Source organism: Aquarana catesbeiana, linkage group LG11 (assembly GCF_042186555.1).
Source record: "Aquarana catesbeiana isolate 2022-GZ linkage group LG11, ASM4218655v1, whole genome shotgun sequence".
Lineage (NCBI taxonomy): Eukaryota > Metazoa > Chordata > Amphibia > Anura > Ranidae > Aquarana > Aquarana catesbeiana.
In genome coordinates, this window is record NC_133334.1 from 182,052,407 (window position 1) to 182,074,816 (window position 22,410).

Here is a 22,410-nt window from a genome sequence, read left to right on the forward strand (position 1 = left end):
TTAAAACCCACCTGTGTGAGCTAGTTATTTATCACATCTATGCTGCCATGGAGGCACCAGCAAAACAGAAAATTGTATCATATTTACTGTAATTTTCCTTTCCTGGTGCCTATCCATGGCAGCATAAACTCCCACCCTCGGTATTCTATATTACAAAGAATGTTGGGGGAGGGGCTATGCTCCTTAATTTATACTATTTGTCACGGAACGTCCCACACTCCGCTTGAGTGCTTCCGTCATATACCACTTCCTCCCAGTCTGTATACAGATATCCCAACCTCTCTGAGCACAAAACAAGGCGACACTTGCTTGTTGCTACCATGAACTGTTTTATTTAGAATCAAAATTACAAGACTTTATATGCCATTGGAACCTCCTCTAACAATACAACTGTAACCTAATTAACATAATTAACATAAGCTAATTAACTAAAAAATTTACCCAGACCAGATGACAGACTTGTGGGCACCGAGCTTCACACAGTAGTATAAACACAATAGCTGGAGCTAATTACAATTAACAATACAAACAACAATCTCCCCCCTCCTCAGCCTAGTCATCAACAGTTCGGCTCCTAGCCAGTCCTGGAGGCTAATGTCATCAGCTCACTCAATTAACAGGTTGAGTTCAGAATCAACCAAACCAATAATAGTCTCTACATACATCCTGGGAGATATTGTGGACAAATATTACTGTCCCATTTTAAGTAGTCCAAGATATATTTTCTCACTCACCCTGTGCCAGGATGGCACAGGGTGACTTAGACATAAGATGTATTCTGAGTTCCACAGGCCCTCCCATCACATCTCTCCCCTTTCGGCAGAAGATAACACAGGAGGAGACCCCAGATGGGTTGACTCCGAAGTTAGTAAGTAGTTCCAGTCCTCTATTGCCTGTGCCCACACAGTACCCCAAATAAATTGTTCCAAACAAAGCATTACTCACCCAGCCAACCTCTGCCTCTCTCAGAGAACATATCTGCCGCTGGGGAGAGGCCTGGACTGGCCCTTCTCCCTGGAGTCCTTTCTGCCGCTGGAGAGAAGACAGGGTGTCTGGGCTCACTCTGTCATGCTGTTGGGGATCTGGGCCCACTGCCCAGCATCCCTGGGGTATACAGGTGGAGACTGAAGTCCCATCCACCTTCACAGGAAATCCATCCTCTGTTAGTTGAGGGCAGAGTCCAGCAGTCCTCGGCCCTGTTGCCAGCCCTTTTGCTGGAAACCCCACACCATCTGTTTCGGCTAACTGTTGGGGAGGGAGGCTGGCTTCCTCCACTCCCAAACTGTTTAGCTACCATTGGGGAGGGGAGCCGGCTGCTTCCTTTTCCATTCCCTCATCTGGTTGCTTGGATGACATGTCTATGGTACTGTCTCCCAGGTGCACTGATCTTTGCTGGGGAGGGAAGGCCGCTTCCTCCACCCTGACCAACTGTTGGGGAGGGACAACACACACCTCCTCTCCCTTCTCCCCCTGTATCTGCTGCTGGGAAGTGATTGCCACCTTCTCACCCTGGGCCTCCGAAACTGCCACAGGTGTGGGGCAGAGGTCTTGGACCCTCTGTCCGGTTGCCAGATCTTCAGCTGGAGAAGTTTGTTGTAACTCCACAGATACTGCTGTTGGTGCTGGGCAGAGCACAGTGAAGTTTGGCCCCAATAGCAGCTCTTCTACTGGAGGCTCATCAGGTTGTTCTTCCTCAGCAGAAAAGTCTATTAAATCCCCTACCTCTATAACTGGTGTCTGTGGATAGAGGTTCACCATCTCCTGTCCGTGGAACTCAGAAGATGCCATCAGTGCTGAGCAGAGCGCAATGAAGTTTGGCCCTAATCCCAACTCTTCTGCTGGGGGCTCACCCGATGGTTCTTCCTCAGCAGAAAAGTCTATCAAATCCCCTGTCTCTGCAACTGGTGTCTGGGGATGGAGGTTCACCATCTCCTGTCCATGGAATCCAGAAGATGCTATCAGTGCTGGGCAGAGGTTAGCAGAGCTCTGCCCGATTGTCAGCACTTCAGGTTTGGGGATGGCAATCTCCAAATTTTCCGCTGCAGATTCTCTGTCATGCTGCTGGACAGGCACATTCCTCCATCCAAGATCATACCATGCAGAAACAGGATCATCAAGTTCAGTCAGCACTTGCTGCATCCGCCATAAGACCTCCGCCCTAGCTGTGGGGGCAGGTTGGCAAAGCACACTATTGCTCTGCCACATTGCCGACTCTTCAGCCAGGATTTCCGGGTTGTCAGCTGGTATTTCCTGATAGTCCCAGGCAAAGGGAGCCCAGCCCTGGCACTGAGCAATGTCTAGCAGCTGTCTGTAGGCGATCTCTAGCTCCCATTCCTGAACGGCCAGAAACTCCAAATCTTCCTGTGCCCAGTGCACTTCCGAAATGTTCAGTAGCCCTTCTCTGAAATCCATGATTTCGTCCACCCACCACTCCAAATCACTCCCAAAGTTAGAGTCCCCTGTCAGCTTCACATACAACAGTCCCAAGCCGCCGTAGCTTAAGCCTTCCGTTGGGCTGTCATCCGCTATCCAGGGACATGTTTGGGATACATGCCACCGGAGGGCTCTGTAGCTCTCATCCAGCTTTATCTCTGCCCAGACCAGCCTGCTTAATTCAGCTGTCTGCTTCTTGTGTGGTTTTTCTCCCAAAAACCGCACCCGCAGTCCGTACTGCGACCAGTACCTTTCCTCGATGGAGGGGAGAACTTTTCCCTGGTGTCGCTGCTCACGGGCTAGCGCTTCCTTCCAGAGTTTGCAGCGAATAGAATCACACCATCCCAGCAGGACCTGCTCCGATACTGGTCCTCTGTGCTGTATCTGCATCTCTCACAACCTCCTTCTGAATTCCTCATCCATGGCGGCTGGTATCTGTACCTCTCCTCTCCTGCTATCTGGACCTTGGATCCAGATGGATGTTTGGATGTCCCAGACTGCAGGAAGCTTTCCCGCTGCTTGCCACCAATGTCACGGAATGTCCCACACTCCGCTTGAGTGCTTCCGTCATATACCACTTCCTCCCAGTCTGTATACAGATATCTCAACCTCTCTGAGCACAAAACAAGGCGACACTTGCTTGTTGCTACCATGAACTGTTTTATTTAGAATCAAAATTACAAGACTTTATATGCCATTGGAACCTCCTCTAACAATACAACTGTAACCTAATTAACATAATTAACATGAGCTAATTAACTAAAAAATTTACCCAGACCAGATGACAGACTTGTGGGCACCGAGCTTCACACAGTAGTATAAACACAATAGCTGGAGCTAATTACAATTAACAATACAAACAACAATCTCCCCCCTCCTCAGCCTAGTCATCAACAGTTCGGCTCCTAGCCAGTCCTGGAGGCTAATGTCATCAGCTCACTCAATTAACAGGTTGAGTTCAGAATCAACCAAACCAATAATAGTCTCTACATACATCCTGGGAGATATTGTGGACAAATATTACTGTCCCATTTTAAGTAGTCCAAGATATATTTTCTCACTCACCCTGTGCCAGGATGGCACAGGGTAACATAGACATAAGATGTATTCTGAGTTCCACGGGCCCTCCCGTCACACTATTCACTAGCCCTGAAGGAGGAGTAGAGGTGGAGCTCTGTCACATGTATGCTGCCACGGATAGGCACCAGGAAAGGAAAATTATGGTAAGTATGATACAATTTTCCTTTTTTTGCACAGTTTAAAAGCAGATCGTCTTTAAATAATATACCGCATATTTCAGTGCTATTTAGGCAATTATATCATGCTCTAAACAATATTTCCATGTGCAATTCTCCAAGTTTTAGTAGAGTGATGCAGTGTACACACGAGCAGGCCCGGATTTACTCCCTTTGCCGCCCCAAGGCCGGGTCCTTTAATGCTCCCCCCCCACACACACACACACACACACACACCACCATTCTTGTCCTTTATCCATGACTGCTACAATAGATCAATTAAAAACATATCTCCACACACAAGAACACTGAAAATAACTGGCTTTAATTGTACAGACTAAAAATACTTCAGGGTAAGCACGCGAGGGGTAAGGATTTTTTGCGGGCAATTTTTCAGGGCAATGGCTGGTGTTAGTGCTTCAATCATCCCGATACCATGGTTGTTATGGTGTCAGGATGATTGAAACACATTACTTCTATCATTACATTGTAATGTAAAATGAAATAGTTCAACTCACCATAATGCAGAATCATTGGGAGCCCTGAGCATGTCACTTGCCACTATGCCTGCCACCAGATGGAAATGTCACTTGCCACGCTGCCTGCCACCAGATGGGGATGTCACTTGCCACTATGTCTGCCACCGGATGGAGATGTCACTTGCCATGCTGCCACCAGATGGAGATGTCACTTGCCACGCTGCCACTAGATGGAAATGTCACTTGCCACGCTGCCACCAGATGGAGATGTCACTTGCCACACTGCCTGGCTGCCACCAGATGGGGATGTCACTTGCCACGCTGCCTGCCACCAGATGGAGATGTCACTTGCCACGCTGCCTGCCACCAGATGGAGATGTCACTTGCCACACTGCCTGGCTGCCACCAGATGGGGATGTCACTTGCCACACTGCCTGGCTGCCACCAGATGGGGATGTCACTTGCCACGCTGCCTGCCATCAGATGGAGATGTCACTTGCCACGCTGCCTGCCACCAGATGGAGATGTCACTTGCCACACTGCCTGGCTGCCACCAGATGGGGATGTCACTTGCCACGCTGCCTGCCACCAGATGGAGATGTCACTTGCCACGCTGCCTGCCACCAGATGGAGATGTCACTTGCCAAACTGCCTGCCTGCAACCAGATGGAGATGTCACTTGCCACACTGCCTGGCTGCCACCAGATGGAGATGTCACTTGCCACGCTGCCACCAGATGGAGATGTCACTTGCCACACTGCCACCAGATGGAGATGTCACTTTCCACGCTGTCTGGCTGCCACCAGATGGAGGAGGGTGGAACAGCGGTGCGGGCAATGAGAGATGTCATCTCTCTCCCCACCGCCGCACCGCTGACATTACTTCTCGATCTTTTAAAAAATGGCGCCGGGCAGCGCAATCATGCTACTACGCATGCGCCGCCCAGCCGAGCACGTACAAGCTTTCCCGAGCCCGGCCAGCTTCGGAACGGCGCATGCGCAGTAGTGGGCAGCTCGCGGACATCTTTCCTAAGGGCACCGGTGCCCTTAATCGACTTTAACGGGCAGCCTGAAAGGGAGGGCGGCTGCGAAGTCACCACAGGAGCGGCGCCGCCCCTGCACCACTGCCGCCCCGAGGCCTGTCCTCGGTGGCCTTGTGGCAAATCCGGCCCTGCACACGAGCAGACTTTTCCACTGGACTGGTCCGACGGACCGAATCCAACGTACAATCTGACCGTGTGTGGGCTTCATCGAAATTCTGACGGATCTTTTTGGCCGAAAATCCGCAGGACTTTAGATTTGAAACATGCTTCAAATCTTTCCACCGGAACTCCACCGGACCCAGTTCGTATCGGGAAGCCCATTCGCCTGTATGCTGGTCTGACGGACCAAATACGACGCAAGGGCAGCTACAGCACCTGCCTGTGAGAATGTTTCCAGCGCGATCCTATCGCGCTGGTTCTCGGCGATAGGGTATAATCTTGCACATGCTGCAATACGAAAAACACATTTTCCTATTGCAGCGAGAGCGAGAAAGAGGCGACATTGTCGCCTGGTATGGATTTTAAGGGGAACCCCGTACGCCAAAAAAACAGCGCAGGGGTCCCCCAAAATCCATACCAGACCCTTATCCGAGCACGCAGCCCGGCCAGTCAGGAAAGGGGGTGGGGAAGAGCGAGCGCCCCCCCTCCTGAAACGTACCAGGCCGCATGCCCTCAACATGGGGGTTGGGTGCTTTGGGGAAGGGGGGCTCCCTAAAGTAGTTTATTAGTTAGCTCAGGGGTCTTCTTCTGACTTCGGGGGGGTCTCTTCTGACTTCTTCGCTCTCTCTGGCCTCTTCTCCCTGTGTCCGGTTCTTCTCGCGCTCTCCGGCCTCTTCTCCCGGTGTCCGCTTCTTCTCCCACTCTCCTGTTCTTCTGCCGGGCTCCTCCGCTATCTTCTGCTCTTTTGCCGCTCTTTTGCTAGCAGTGGCCCGGTCTTCTCCATCGTCTTGTTCCCTTTTCTCTTCTTCCGATGTTGACACAACGCTCTCTCCCACTGTAATGCCGTGTGTGCGGTGTGCAGTGACTTATATAGGTATGGGGCGTGGTCACCAGGTGATGTCACCCGTGACCCCGCCCCTTTATGACGTCACAGTCCTGGGGCATGCTGGGACTGTGCCGTCATAAGGGGCGGGGTCACCACCCGGTGAACACACCCCATGCCTATATAAATCATTGCACACCGCTCACACAGCATTACAGTGGGAGAGAGCGTCGTGTCAACATCAGAAGAAGAGAAGAGGGAAGACCAGGCCACCGCTAGCAAAAGAGTGGCAAAAGAGCAGAAGATAGCGGAGGAGCCTGGCAGAAGAACAGGCCCCCGGGAGAAGAGGCCGAAGGGCGGGAGAATAACCGGACACCAGGAGAAGAGGCTGGAAAGAGCGGAGAAGTCGGAAGAGACCCTCCGAAGTCGGAAGAAGACCCCTGGAGCTGCCTAATAAACTACTTTAAAATCCTGTGTAGTGTGTTTTTTATTGACAATTTTTTTCCCCCAGGTGAATGGGTAGGGGTACGATGTACCCCATACTCAGTCACATAGGGTGGGGGCGGCGATATCTGGGGGTCCCCTTATTAAAGGGGGCTCCCGGATTCCGATAAGCCCCCCACCCACAGACCTTGACAACCAACGGCCAGGGTTGTCGGGAAGAGGCCCTTGTCCTCATCAACATGGGGACAAGGTGCTTTGGGGTGGAGGGGGCCGCAGGGTGCCCCCCTCCCCCAAAGCACCCACCCCCCCATGTTGAGGGCAATCGGGCCTGGTACGATTCAGGAGGGGGGGCGCTCGCTCGCCCCACCCCCTTTCCTGACCGGCCGGGCTGCGTGCTCAGATAAGGGTCTTGTATGGATTTTGGGGGGACCCCCACACGTTTTCTTTCAATGTAGGGGGTTCCCCTTAAAATCCATACCAGACCTGAGGGCCTGGCATGCTCTGCGATGGGACTCGCAAGGTGTCAGTTGACTTCCTTTTCTAGTCCCGTCGTACCTCATCACGTTCAAAATGAACAGACTTTAGTCCGTGTGTGAGCAAGTCCGTTCATTTGGAAGTCCGCCGTAACTCCGTCGAAAGTCTGTCGGGAAGACCGGCGGACCTAGTCTGCTGGAAAGTCCGGTCATGTGTAGGCGAGTCCGTTCGTTCGGATAGTCCATCGGAAGTCCGCCGGAAGTCCGTCGGGAAGACCGTCAGACCTAGTCTGCCAGAAAGTTTGCTCGCGTGTACGCCGCATAAGGGTTTGGGCGCTATTTGGTTTCAGGAAATTATAGTAAATTGGATTTTGGGAGTATTTTCTCACCAGCGCTATAGTGAATACCTTTTTAGCGCTAATCAGTGCTAATTAGCGCTGTGGCGCTATAGTAAATGACCCCCAGTATATTTCAGCGTGTTAGTGCGCGTTTAACGCAGTATATTTCTGTGCATTACTGAACATTTAATGCAGTATATTTCTGTGCGTTAGTGCACATTTAACGCAGTATATTTTAGCGTATTACGTGCCGCTTAATGCAGTATATTTCTGTGCGTTACTGCACATTTAAAGCCGTGTATTTCAGTGTGTTAAGTGCCGATTAACGCATTACATTTCAGTGCATTACTGCACGTTTAACACAGTATATTTCTGTGTGTTAATGCATGTTTCATGCAGTATATTTCAGTGCGTTAGTGGAAGTTTAACACAGTATATTTCAGTGCGTTACTGCACGTTTAACACAGTATATTTCAGTGCGTTACTGCATGTTCAAGGCAGTATATTTCAGTGTGTTAGTGCACATTTAACGCAGCATATTTCAGTGTGTTAGTGCATGTTTAATGCACTATATTTCTGTGCGTTGCTGCACGTTTAATGCAGTATATTTCTGTGCATGTTTAGCGCAGCATAGTTCCATGCAATACTGCATGTTTAACACAGTATATTTCAGTGCGTCAGTGCACATTTAACACTGTATATTTCAGTGTATTGCTGCACATTTAATGCAGTATGTAACGAGCCCCTTGCTCGCTCGGTTCCACTCTCCCGACACTCCTTTGCAGCTATTGAATCAGATTGCAACGTCTGATGGTTCGTCATCCAATGCTCCGGGATTAGAACTACAGCTATGTGCCGTTCTAACCCAGTTGTGATAGCTCAGAACAAACACCAGGCAGGCTGTATGTAAGTTCAACCAGGAATCTCCTTTATTCAAAAATACAGGCTCTTTTATACACTAACAGTGGAGGTGCATACCTCCGACTCATATTACTCTAACAATACACCTGTAACCTAATTAACCTAATTAACTTGGGCTAATTAACTAATCCCTTTAGACAGCCTAGATGACTCAGACATGACCATTAGGCCAGACTGGCCGTCTTGTAGTTCAGAAAATCCAATCAACATTATCACAATAGCAGAGTTAATTAAACACAAACAACAATGGGGATCTAATGACTCTTAGATCCCATACTAGAGACTTATTTACAATACACATTTTAGCAGACAACAGACAGGTAACTGGAATTGATGACATTAGCATTTAACAGTGGGAGTCCCAACGGTATGAATCAGTCACTATTCCAATATGGCAAATCCAGGGTCCCCAGAGTCTGTGTGTCCTGGGGGACCAGGACCAGAATCCACAGTAATACCACCTCAAGGGTCCCCAGGCATACAGCTCACAAAGAGCACCGTTCCCCCAAATGTCAGGGCCCACAATCGATCGGCAAGAGGCTAGCATACAGTCCCCTCCAAAAGTCTCTCTCCCGGCTAGGTCTGTCACACAGTATATTTCTGTATGTTAGTGCACATTTAATGCAGTATATTTCAGTGCGTTATGTGGCATTTAATGCAGTACATTTCAGTGCGTTACTGCACGTTTAACGCAGTATATTTCTGTGTGTTAGTGAACATTTAACGCAGTATAGTTCAGTGCATTACTGCAGATTTAACGCAGTATGTTTCTGTGCATTACTGCATGTTTAATGCAGTATATTACTGTGCATTACTGCATGTTTAACGCAGTATATTTATGAGTGTTACTACACATTTAACGAAGTATATTTCAGTGCATTAGTGCACATTTAACAAAGTATATTTCAGTGCATCAGTGCACGTTTAACGCTGTATATTTCAATGTACTGCTGCACATTTAATGCAGTATATTTCTGTACGTTAGTGTACGTTTAACGCAGTATATTTCAGTGCATTATGTGCTATTTAATGCAGCATATTTCAGTACATTACTGCACATTTAACGCAGTATAGTTCAGTGCATTACTGCATGTTTAACGCAGTATATTTCAGTGCTTTACAGCACGTTTAACGCAATATATTTCTGAAGGTTACTGCCCATTTAATGCAGTATATTTCAGTGCATCAGTGCAAGTTTAACGCTGTATATTTCAGTGTGCTCCTGCACATTTATTGCAGTATATTTATGTACGTTAGTGCACGTTTAATGCAGTATATTTCAGTGTGTTATGTGCCATTTAATGCAGTATATTTCAGTGCGTTACTGCGCGTTTAACACAGTATATTTCTGTGCGTTAGTGCACGTTTGACGCAGCATATTTCCATGCGTTAATGCATGTCACGGAACGCCCCACACTCCGCTTGAGTGCTTCCGTCAGTATACCACTTCCTCCCAGTCTGAACACAGATATCAGATATTCCAACCGCTCCCAAGCATAGAACAAGACGAGACTTGCTTAGATGCTAACATGGACTGTTTTATTATCACACATGGACGCAACAGATAAAATAACTCAGAGACTCTTCCCCTCCACTCTTGGAAAAGAGGGCGGGTTAAACTGTCCAAAGACAATGGACACACAGGTCAGGTGTGTTTAAACTTCTCCTCAGTAAACAGTCTTATCAGCAGGGGGCTGCTGGAGGAATCCCCCCCTCCCTTCATAGAGATACACTTCCCAAATGATCACAGCAAAGAGTCCACAACAGAATGAGACAATATACATATATACAAGATTGAGTCTGATTAGTACAGATCAGACTGAATTTCTCATTCACCTCGCAAAGAGTATTGTTCCCTTGAAAATCCAGGGCCCATAATCAAAAGGCAAGAGGCTAGCATTCAGTCCTCTCCAAAAGCCTTTGTCCCGGCTAGGTCTTTCACATTTCTCCCCTTTCGGCAGGAGACTAACACAGGAGGAGACCCCAGACGGATTGACTCGGAAAATAGTCCATAGTTCCAGTCCTCTACTGCCTGTACCCACACAGGACCCCAAACAAATTGTTCCAAACAAAGTATTACTCACCCAGCCAACCTCTGCCTCTCTCACAGAACGTATCCGCCACTGGGGAGAGGACTGGACTGGCCCTTCTCCCTGGAGTCTTTTCTGCCACTGGAGAGAAGACAGGAGGACTGGGCTCACGCTGTCATGCTGTTGGGGATCTGGGCCAACTGCCCAGCATCCCTGGGGTATACAGGTGGGGACTGCAGCCCCATCCACCGACACCAGATCAAGCTGCAGTTGTGAGGTGACGACTGCATTCTCTCCTTGGATCCTGATCTGCAGCTCATGATAGACTGCCACCTCCTCACCCTGGGCCTCCACAATTGCTGCAGGTGTGGGGCAGAGGTCTTGGACCCTCTGTCCGGTTACCACCACTTCTGCTGGGGGTTTGCTAGGTGGTTCCCCCGCTACAGAAAAGTCTTTTAAATCCCCAGTCTCTGGAATTGCTAAAAGTGTGGGACAGAGGTCTTGGACCCTCTGTTCAGATACCAGATCTTCAGCTAGAGAAGTTTGTTGTAACTCCATAGTTGCTGCTGGCAGAAAACCACATGTCACTGTCAGTGTTGTGGGAGAAAGGAAGACTACCTCTTCTCTCAAGAAAACCGAAGCCACTGTTGGTGCTGAGCAGAGCACAGTGAACTTTAACCCTGATAGCAGCTCTTCTGCCGGAGGCTCATCAGGTTGTTCTTCCTCAGCAGAAAAGTCTATCAAATTCCCTGTCTCTGCAACTGGTGTCTGGGGATAGAGGTTCACCATCTCCTGTCCATGGAACCCAGAAGATGCTATCGGTGCTGGGCAGAGGTTAGCAGAGCTCTGCCCTATTGTCAGCACTTCAGCTTTGGGGATGGCAATCTCCAGATTTTCCACTGCTGATTCTCTGGCATGCTGCTGGACAGGCACATTCCTCCATCCAAGATCATCCCATGCAGAAACAGGATCATCAAGGTCAGTCAGCACTTGCTGCATCCGCCATAAGACCTCCGCGTCCATAGCTGCGGGGGCAGGTTGGCAAAGCACACTATTACTCTGCCACATTGCCGACTTCAGCCAGGATTTCAGGGTTGTCAACTGGTATTTCCCACACTCCACTTGAGTGCTTCCGTCAGTATACCACTTCCTCCCAGTCTGGACACAGATATCAGATATTCCAACCGCTTCCAAGCATAAAACAAGACGAGACTTGCTTAGATACTAACATGGACTGTTTTATTATCACACATGGACACAACAGATTAAATAACTCAGAGACTCATCCCCTCCACCCTTGGAAAAGAGGGCAGGTTAAACTGTCCAAAGACAATGGACACACAGCTCAGGTGTATTCAAACTTCTCCTCAGTAAACAGTCTTATCAGCAGGGGGCTGCTGGAGGAATCCCCCTCCCTTCATAGAGATACACTTCCCAAATGATCACAGCAAAGAGTCCACAACAGAATGAGACAATATACATATATACAAGATTGAGTCTGATTAGTACAGATCAGACTGGATTTCTCATTCACCTCGCAAAGAGTATTGTTCCCTTGAAAATCCAGGGCCCATAATCAAAAGGCTAGCATTCAGTCCTCTTCAAAAGCCTCTGTCCCGGCTAGGTCTGTCACAGTGCATGTTTAACACAGTATATTTCAGTGCACGTTTTACGCTGTACATTTCAGTGCACTAGTGCATGTTTAACGCAGTATATTTCAGCGCGTTTCTGAAGATTTAACGCAGTACATCTTAGTGCATTACTGCACATTTAATGCATGATATATTTCTGTGTGTTACTGCACGTTTAACGCAGTATAGTTCCATCTGATACTGCTTGTTCAACAAAGTATAGTTCCATGCAATACTGCATGTTTAACGCAGTATATGTCTGTGCGTTAGTGCACGTTTAACACAGTATATTTCAGTGCATCAGTGCACGTTTAACCCTGTATATTTCATTGTGCTTCTGCACATTTAATGCAGTATATTTCAGTGCATTACTGCACGTTTAACACAGTGGGGATCATTTACTATAGTGCCAAAAAATGATCCTGCAGTCCCAGAAAATAGCGCCCAATTAAGGCCAATTAAGACTTCAACTCTCAGAAACTGAGCACTAATGCAAATGGAAAAGCAGCACTATTGCGGCAAAAATGCCTGTCAAATCACATATGCGGGAATAGTGGAAGTCAATGGGGTTTGAACCTGCAAAATCCAAAGTACTCACTGAAGGCTTATATGCAAGTTCTTTGCCATAAAAATTGAATGGGGACCCTGGTCCTGCCCAAGGGGACATGTATCAATTGGAAAAAATGTTTTGCAGCTGTAATGAATTGCCGGTTCCCAGCAATATAGAGTAAAAATCAAAGAAAAATACAGCGTAGGTTCCCCCCACCAGTCCATACCAGGTCCTTCGAGTCTGGTATGAATACTAAGGGGAACCCTGCGCCAAAATTTGAAAAAAAAAATGCGTGGGGGTCCCCCCAAAATCCATATCAGGCCCTTATCCGAGCACGCAACACAACGAGAGAGCCCTCCCCCTCCTCCTGAACCGCACCAGGCCACATACCCTCAACATGGGGAGGGTGCTTTGGGGTCCCCAAAGTTCCAGCATAGTGCCACCTTACATCAGGTATTTCCAGCACAATGCCACCTTACATCAGGCATTAATCAGCTGAGTACCACCTTACATCAGTCATTCCCAGCAGAGTGCCACCTTACATCAGTCATTCCCAACAGAGTGCCACCTTACATCAGTCATTCCCAGCAGAGTGCTAGCTTACATTTGGTATTCCCAACAGAATGCCCCCTACTTCAAATATAACCAGCAGAGTCCCCCCTTACTTCAGGTATTCCCAGCAGAGTGCCCCCTTACATCCAGTATTCCCAGCAGAGTACCTCATTACATCAGGTTTTCCCAGCAAAATTCCCCCTTTCATCAGGTATGTAATGACACCACGAGTATGAAAGGGGTTAAAAGTCATTTAGGACATTCCCTTCCCGAACACCAAGGCAGTTCCTGAACACTCCGATCAGCCGAACAAGAAACCCATACGAAAAACTCTCCCCCCAAATACGAGACAAAGATGAAAGGCAAGAGGCCTGCATTCAGTCCTCTCCAAAAGCCTCTGTCCCGGCTAGGTCTGTCACAAGGTATTCCCAGCAAATTGCCCCCTTAGATCAGCCATTCCCAGCAGAGTGCCACCTTACATCAGTCATTCCCAGCAGAATGCCACCTTACATCAGGTATTCCCAGCAGAGTGCCCCCTTACATCAGTCTTTCCCAGCAGAGTGCAACCCTACACTGGGTATTCCCAGCAGAGTGCCACCTTACATCCGGTTTTCTCAGCTGAGTACCACCTTTACAGCAGGTATTCCCAGCACAATGCCACCTTACAGCAGGTATTCCCAGCACAATGCCACCTTACATCAGTCATGCCCAGCAGAGTGCTACCTTACATCAGTCATTCCAAGCAGAGTTCTGCCTTACATCAGTCATTCCCCAGCAGAGTGCTCCCTTACACCAGTCATTCCCAGCAGAGTGTCACCTTACACTGGGTATTCCCAGCAGAGTGCCATCTTACATCAGGTATCCCAAGCAAAGTACTGCCTTACATTAGGTATTTTCCAGAAGCGTTACCCCTTAGATCAGGAATTCCAAGCAGAGTGCCCCCTTAGATCAGGTATTCCCAGCAGAGTGCCACCTTACATCCGGTATTCTCAGCTGAGTACCACCTTACAGCAGGTATTCCCAGCACAATGCCACCTTAGAGCAGGTATTCCCTGCACAATGCCACCTTACATCAGTCATCCCCAGCAGAGTGCCCCCTTAAATCAGTCATTCCCAGCATAGTGCCCCCTTACATCAGTCATTCCCAGCAGTGTCACCTTACATCAGGTATTCCCAGCAGAATGCCCCCTTTCATTGGGTATTCCCAGCAGAGTACAATCTTATTAGCTATTACAAGCAGAGTGCTGCCAGCAGAGTGTTCCTTTACACCAGCCATTCCCAGCAGATTGTCACCTTACATAGGGTATTCCAAGCAGAGTGCTGCCTTACATTAGGTATTTCCAGAAGAATGCCCCCTTACATCAGCTATTCCCAGCACAGCCCCCCCCCCCCTTAGATCAGGTATTCTGAGCAGAGTGCCCCCTTACTTCAGGTATTCCCAGCAGAGTGCCCCCTTACAGCAGATATTCCCAGCAGAGTGCCACCTTATAGCAGGTATTCCCAGCAGATTGATACCTTACATCAGGTATTCCCAGCAGAGTGCCACCTTACCTCAAGTATTCCTGGCAGAGTTCCACCTTACCTCAGGTTTTCCCAGCAGAGTGCCACCTTACATCAGCCATTCCCAGCATAGTGCAACTTTACAGCATGTATTCCCACTAGAGTGCCACCTTACATCAGGTAGTCCCAGCAGAGTGCCACCGTACATCGGGTAATCCCAGCAGAGTGCCACCTTACATCGGATAATCCCAGCAGAGTGCCCCCTTACCTCAGGTATTCCCAGCAGAATGCCACCTTACATCAGCCATTCCCAGCAGAGTGCCACCTTACATCAGCCATTCCCAGCAGAGTGCCACCTTACATCAGGTATTCCCAGCAGGGTGCCACCTTACATCAGGTATTCCCAGCAGAGTGCCCCCTTACATTAGGTATTCCCAGCAGAGTGCCACCTTTCCTCAGGTATTCCCAGCAGAGTGCCACCTTTCCTCAGGTATTCCCAGCAGATTGCAACCTTACCTCAGGTATTCCCAGCAGAGTGCCACCTTACCTCAGGTATTCCCTGCAGAGTTCCACCTTACCTCAGGTATTCTCAGCAGAGTGCCACCTTACATCAGCCATTCCCAGCAGAGTGCAACTTTACATCATGTATTCCCACTAGAGTGCCACCTTACCGCAGGTAGTCCCAGCAGAGTGCCACCTTACATCAGGTAGTCCCAGCAGAGTGCCACCTTACATCAGGTAGTCCCAGCAGAGTGCCACCTTACATCAGGTATTGCCAGCAAAATGCCACCTTACATCAGTCATTCCCAGCAGAGTGCCACCTTACATCAGGTATTTCCAGCAAAATGCCACCTTACATCAGTTATTCCCAGCAAAATGCCACCTTACATCAGTCATTCCCAGCAGAGTGCCACCTTACATCATGTATGCCCTGCAGAGTGCCACCTTACTGCAGGTATTCCCAGCAGAATGCCACCTTACATCAGGTAGCCCCAGCAGAGTGCCCCCTTACATCAGGTAGTCCCAGCAGAGTGCCACCTTACATCAGGTAGTCCCAGCAGAGTGCCACCTTACATCAGGTAGTCCCAGCAGAGTGCCACCTTACATCAGGTATTCCCAGCAGAGTGCCACCTTACATCAGGTATTCCCAGCAGAGTGACACCTTACATCAGGTATTCCCAGCAGAGTGACACCTTACATCAGGTATTCCCAGCAGAGTGACACCTTACATCAGGTATTCCCAGCAGAGTGACACCTTACATCAGGTATTCCCAGCAGAGTGACACCTTACATCAGGTATTCCCAGCAGAGTGACACCTTACATCAGGTATTCCCAGCAGAGTGACACCTTACATTAGTCATTCCCGAGCAGAGTGCTTCCTTACATCAGTCATTCCCAGAAGAGTGTCGCCTTACCTTGTGTATTCCAAGCACGTAATACATTGGGTATTCCAAGTATGTAATTGTTTATGAGATTCAATAAATATGTATGGTAGTAATGCACTAGGCGTTTGCACCCTCTTGTGTGTGTTTTTTGCATTGCTGAACTCAAATCAAAGTCGAACAATTGACTTGATGTGTATATGTAACATTGTAAGTAACTGAGTAAATGTAATATGATTTTAGCTAGCTTTTGTATTTGAAAAATCCTTATAATATTCTTTCAGCTGTTCTGATTCTAGCTATCAATATGTAAAGTAAAACCAGGCTGTTGACATCTCTTGAAGTCATACATGTAACGGAAAACCTGCTTTACTACATTGGATCACAAGTAAATGGTCAATTAAATGGGGGAATCAATCTTCTTCATAATTTTCTTTTTCTATTACCTTTTATCATTGTACTATTATGTTTTCAATGTATTTCTTTGCTTTCTCTTTATTGCCTCTACTCTTCTGCATTTTTATCTAGGTGAACTGTATATTGGTGGCCTTCCAAGGAATATGTTTGTCACTCTTCCAAAGCTTGTTGCATCTCGGGATGGTTTCCAGGGATGTCTTGCTTCTGTGGATCTTAATGGACGTCTTCCAGATCTCTTGACTGATGCTCTCCATCGATTTGATCCAGTAGTAAGGGGATGTGATGGTAAGATTAAAGTGCATGCAGAGGCAAAATTTAACATATGCAGTACTTCCTTGAATACATGTTTTATCCTTTTAACCAGTTCCTGCATGGCCTATAGTCAAATAACGGCTGGGTGGGACATTAGTCGCTCTGGTTGGACTTCATATGTGGCGCGATCTGTCACCTGCTGTGTCCAGTAAAGTGGTTAATCATGCTACAAGGTTAGAAAAATAAGCATTCATGTGCCAGAAATATAGTATGCTCCTAAATTTCATTTTTGTCATGACAGGAGAGCTCTGAATTCCTAAGCATTTGGTGTCAGCCCTGCTCCTTTATTTCTGATGTGCAGCAAAGAATGCAGACCCAGGGCCATGGATAGGGGGGTACCACCACTCCTTCTGTACGGGACCTAAGCCATGTTGAAGGGTGAATGGGATGTGGAGAGGGAAAGTGTTCGATGTGGGGGTGGGGGCAATTACTGGAACCAATCACCTGTATGGCTTTCTCTGCAGCAGCTGAGAGCTGGCTTCTTCGCCTCTCCCTACCGATGCTTTCAGCTGCTGGCAGGAATCAGTTTCGGTAATTGCCCCCACACCACACCCGTCACCCTTCCTCTGCACCAAATATTTCCCCCTACTGCCCAGGCCCCCATGTGTGCCCCCCTACCCCCTGCAGTGCAGCCGGCTTTCCTCCTCTCCTTCCTGCTGGCAGCTGCAAGAACACAATAGCATACTTCAAGATGGAGAGTGGCGGAAGCAGCCCTTTCCTCTCCTGAATGAACACCATGAGTGATCACTACTAGGGATGAGCTTCGAGTTCGAGTCGAACTCATGTTCGACTCGAACATTGGCTGTTCGCAAGTTCGCCGAACAGCGAACAATTTGGGGTGTTCGCGGCAAATTCAAATGCCGCGGAACACCCTTTAAAAGTCTATAGGAGAAATCAAAAGTGCTAATTTTAAAGGCTTGTATGCGAGTTATTGTCATAAAAAGTGTTTGGGGACCTGGGTCCTGCCCCAGGGGACATGGATCAATGCAAAAAAAAGTTAAAAAAACTGCCGTTTTTTCAGGAGCAGTGATTTTAATAATGCTTAAAGTCAAACAATAAAAGTGTAATATTCCTTTAAATTTCGTAGCTGGGGAGTCCTATAGTATGCCTGTAAAGGGGCGCATGATTCCCATGTTTAGAACAGTCTGACAGCAAAATGACATTTCGAAGGAAAAAACCCATTTAAAACTACTTGCGGCTATTGCATTGCTGACAATACACATAGATAAAAACGGCATGGGAATTCCCCACAGGGGAACCCCGAACCAAAATTTAAAAAAAAAAATGACGTGGGAGTCCCCCTATATTCTATGCCAGGCCTGGTATGGATTTTAAGGGGAACCCCGCGCCAAAAAAACCCCAAAAAAAACGGCGTGGGGTCCCCCCAAAAATCCATACCAGACCCTTATCCGAGCACGCAACCTGGCAGGCCGCAGGAAAAGAGGGGGGGACGAGACTGCGCCCCCCCTCCTGAACCGTACCAGGCCACATGCCCTCAACATTGGGAGGGTGCTTTGGGGTAGCCCCCCAAAACACCTTGTCCCCATGTTGATGAGGACAAGGGCCTCATCCCCACAACCCTGGCCGGTGGTTGTGGGGGTCTGCGGGTGGGGGCTTATCAGAATCTGGAAGCCCCCTTTAACAAGGGGACCCCCAGATCCCGCCCCCCCCGTGTGAAATGGTAAGGGGGTACTTACCCCTACCATTTCACTAAAAAACTGTCAAAAATGTTAAAAATGACAAGAGACAGTTTTTGACAATTCCTTTATTTAAATGCTTCTTCTTTCTTCCTTCATCTTCTTCTTCTGGTTCTTCTGGTTCTTCTGGTTCTTCCTCCGGCGTTCTCGTCCAGCATCTCCTCCGCGGCATCTTCTATCTTCTTCTCCTCGGGCCGCTCCGCACTCATGGCATGGGGGGAGGCTCCCGCTCTTCTCTTCATCTTCTTCTTCATGTTCTTCTCTTCTTCCTTCTTCTCTTCTTCTCTTCTTCTCTTCTTCATTTTCTTCTCTGGGCCGCTCCGCATCCATGCTGGCATGGAGGGAGGCTCCCGCTGTGTGACAGCGTCTCCTCGTCTGATGGTTCTTAAATAATGGGGGCGGGGCCACCCAGTGACCCCACCCCCCTCTGACGCACGGGACATGATGGGACTTCCCTGTGGCATTCCCCGTGACGTCACAGGGAAGTCCCGTCAAGTCCCCATGCGTCAGATGGGGGCGGGGTCACCGGCTGGCCCCGCCCCCCGTTATTTAAGAATCGTCAGAGGAGGAGATGCCGTCACACAGCGGGAGCCTTCCTCCATGCCAGCATGGATGCGGAAGCGGCCCAGAGAAAAAAATGAAGAAGAGAAGAAGGAAGAAGAGAAGAACATTAAGAAGAAGATGAAGAGAAGAGCGGGAGCCTCCCCCCATGCCATGGGTGCGGAGCGGCCCGAGGAGAAGAAGATAGAAGATGCAGCGGAGGAGATGCTGGACGAGAACGCTGGAGGAAGAACCAGAAGAACCAGAAGAAGAAGATGAAGGAAGATAGAATAAGAAGAAAGAAGAAGCATTTAAATAAAGGAATTGTCAAAAACTGTCTCTTGTCATTTTTAATGGGGCGTACACACGGTCGGACATTCTGGGAAGCTAGGTCCGACGTACTTGCCGCCAGACTTCCGGCGGACTACCGCCGGACTTTCTGAATGGCCGGACTTGCCTACACACGGCCGGACTTTCCGGAATCCGGTCTTCCCGACGGACTTCCGCCGGACTTTCAGAATGAACGGACTTTCCCACACACGGACAAGTCCGTTCATTTTGAACATGACTCGGGTACGACGGGACTAGAAAAGGAATTCAATCTCGCCGCTTTTTTTGGCGAGATTGAAACCTTGCGAGCCCCGTCGCAGGCATCCCAGGCCCTTAAGTCTGGTATGGAACTTTAAGGGTAACCCCCTACGCCGAAAAACCGGCGTGGGGGTCCCCCCAAAATCCATACCAGACCCCGATCCGAGCACGCAGCCCGGCCGGTCAGGAAAGGGGGTGGGGACGAGCGAGCGCCCCCCCCTCCTGAACCGTACTAGGCCGCATGCCCTCAACATGGGGGGTGCTTTGGGGGAGGGGGCACCTTGCAGTGCCCCCCACCACAAAGCACCTTGTCCCCATGTTGATGAGGACAAGGGCCTCTTCCCGACAACCTTGGCCGTTGGTTGTCGGGGTCTGCGGGCGGGGGGCTTATCGGAATCCGGGAGCCCCCCTATAATAAGAGGGCCCCCAGATCCCGGCCCCCCCACCCTATGTGAATGAGTATGGGGTACATGGTACCCCTACCCATTCACCTAGGGAATAAGTGTAAATAATAAAACACAACACAGGTTTTTAAAATACTTTATTAAACAGCTCCGGGGGGGGATCTTGCTCCGGCTTCGGGGGTCCCTCCGGTTCCTCTTCTCCCGGCGTCCGGTTGGTTCTTCGGCCGGCCCCTCCGCTGTCTTCAGGTAGCTCTATTGCCAGCGGAGGTCCGGACTTCTTGTCTTCTCTTCTCCAGATGTTGACATGACGCTCTCTCCGGCCTCTTCTCCCGGTGTTCCAGGTCTTCGGCCGGCCCCTCCGCTGTCTTCAGGTAGCTCTATTGCCAGCGGAGGTCCGTCAGCATGCCCAGGGACTGTGACATCATATGGGGGCAGGGTCTCCGCCTATATAAGTCACAACGGAGCCCTCAGAGACCAGTCCAGCCGGAGAGAGCGTCGTGTCAACATCTGGGGAAGAGAAGAGAAGCCCAGAAGCCCGGACCTCCGCTGGCAATAGAGCTACCTGAAGACAGCGGAGGGGCCGGCTGAAGAACCAACCGGACGCCGGGAGAAGAGGAACTGGAGGGACCCCCGAAGCCGGAGCAAGATCCCCCCCCCCCGGAGCTGTTTAATAAAATATTTTAAAAACCTGTGTTGTGTTTATTATTTACACTTATTCCCTAGGTGAATGGGTAGGGGTACCATGTACCCCATACTCATTCACATAGGGTGGGGGGGTGGGATCTGGGGGCCCTCTTATTATAGGGGGCTCCCGGATTCCGATAAGCCCCCCGCCCGCAGACCCCGACAACCAACGGCCAGGGTTGTCGGGAAGAGGCCCTTGTCCTCATCAACATGGGGACAAGGTGCTTTGTGGTGGGGGGCACCGCAAGGCGCCCCCTCCCCCAAAGCACCCCCCATGTTGAGGGCATGCGGCCTGGTACGGTTCAGGAGGGGGGGCGCTCGCTTGTCCCCACCCCCTTTCCTGACCGGCCGGGCTGCGTGCTCGGATCGGGGTCTGGTATGGATTTTGGGGGGACCACCACGCCGGTTTTTCGGCGTAGGGGGTTACCCTTAAAATTCCATACCAGACCTAAGGGCCTGGGATTCCCCCCGCGCTCGCCGCAATGGAAAAATTTGTTTTTCCTATTGCAGCGAGCGCGAGATGCAGTAACCTGCTCCTCTGTCGTATCTGGTCCGTCGGACCAGCATACAGACGAACGGGCTTTCCGTCAGGAACTGAGTCCGGCGGAGTTACGACGTAAGATTTGAAGCAAGTTTCAAATCTAAAGTACGTCGGATTTCCGGCCGAAACGGTCCGTCGGAAGTCCGATGGAGACCACACACGGTCGGATTTGGTCCGGCGGTGTCCGTCAGACTTTTGCAGGTGAAAAGTCCGACCGTGTGTACGCCCCATTACTTTTTTGACAGTTTTTTAGTGAAATGGTAGGGGTAAGTACCCCCTGATCATTTCACACAGGGGGGGGCCGGGATCTGGGGGTCCCCTTGTTAAAGGGGGCTTCCAGATTCCGATAAGCCCCCCGCCCGCAGACCCCCACAACCACCGGCCAGGGTTGTGGGGATGAGGCCCTTGTCCTCATCAACATGGGGACAAGGTGTTTTGGGGGGCTACCCCAAAGCACCCTCCCAATGTTGAGGGCATGTGGCCTGGTACGGTTCAGGAGGGGGGCGCAGTCTCGTCCCCCCCTCTTTTCCTGCGGCCTGCCATGTTGCGTGCTTGGATAAGGGTCTGGTATGGATTTTTGGGGGGACCCCACGCCGTTTTTTTTTTTTTTTTTCGGGCGCGGGGTTCCCCTTAAAATCCATACCAGACCTGAAGGGTCTGGTATGGAATTTAGGGGGAACCCCACGTCATTTTTTTTTTACATTTTGGCCGGGGTTCCCCTTAATATCCATACCAGACCTGAAGGGCCTGGTATGGAATTTAGGAGGACTCCCACATCATTTTTTTTTTAAATTTTGGTTCGGGGTTCCCCTGTGGGGAATTCCCATGCCGTTTTTATCAATGAACTTCTATGTGTATTGTCGGCAATGCAATAGCCGCGAGTAGTTTTAAATGGGTTTTTTCCTTCGAAATGTCATTTTGCTGTCAGACTGTTCTAAACACAGGAAACATGCGCCCCTTTACAGGAATACTATAGACACCCCCCAGCTACGAAATTTAAAGGGATATTACACTTTTATTGTTTGACTTTAAGCATTATTAAAATCACTGCTCCTGAAAAAACGGCCGTTTTTAAAACTTTTTTTTGCATTGATCCATGTCCCCTGGGGCAGGACCCAGGTCCCCAAACACTTTTTATGACAATAACTTGCATATAAGCCTTTAAAATTAGCACTTTTGATTATTCATGTTCGTGTCCCATAGACTTTAACGGTGTTCGCCTGTTCGAACGAAC

At 49.4% G+C, this 22,410-nt stretch overlaps 1 protein-coding gene across 28 annotated transcripts in view; it reads left to right on the forward strand.

Moving 5' to 3' along the window:
- Positions 1-22,410, forward strand: part of NRXN2 (neurexin 2) — a 3,426,600-nt gene that overhangs the window by 2,526,191 nt on the left and 877,999 nt on the right. For all 28 annotated transcript variants that reach the window (XM_073605072.1, XM_073605074.1, XM_073605073.1 and 25 more), the window contains one exon: positions 16,522-16,695. In XM_073605072.1, the coding sequence (XP_073461173.1) occupies positions 16,522-16,695 (174 nt within the window). The remainder of the gene's footprint in view (positions 1-16,521; positions 16,696-22,410) is intronic.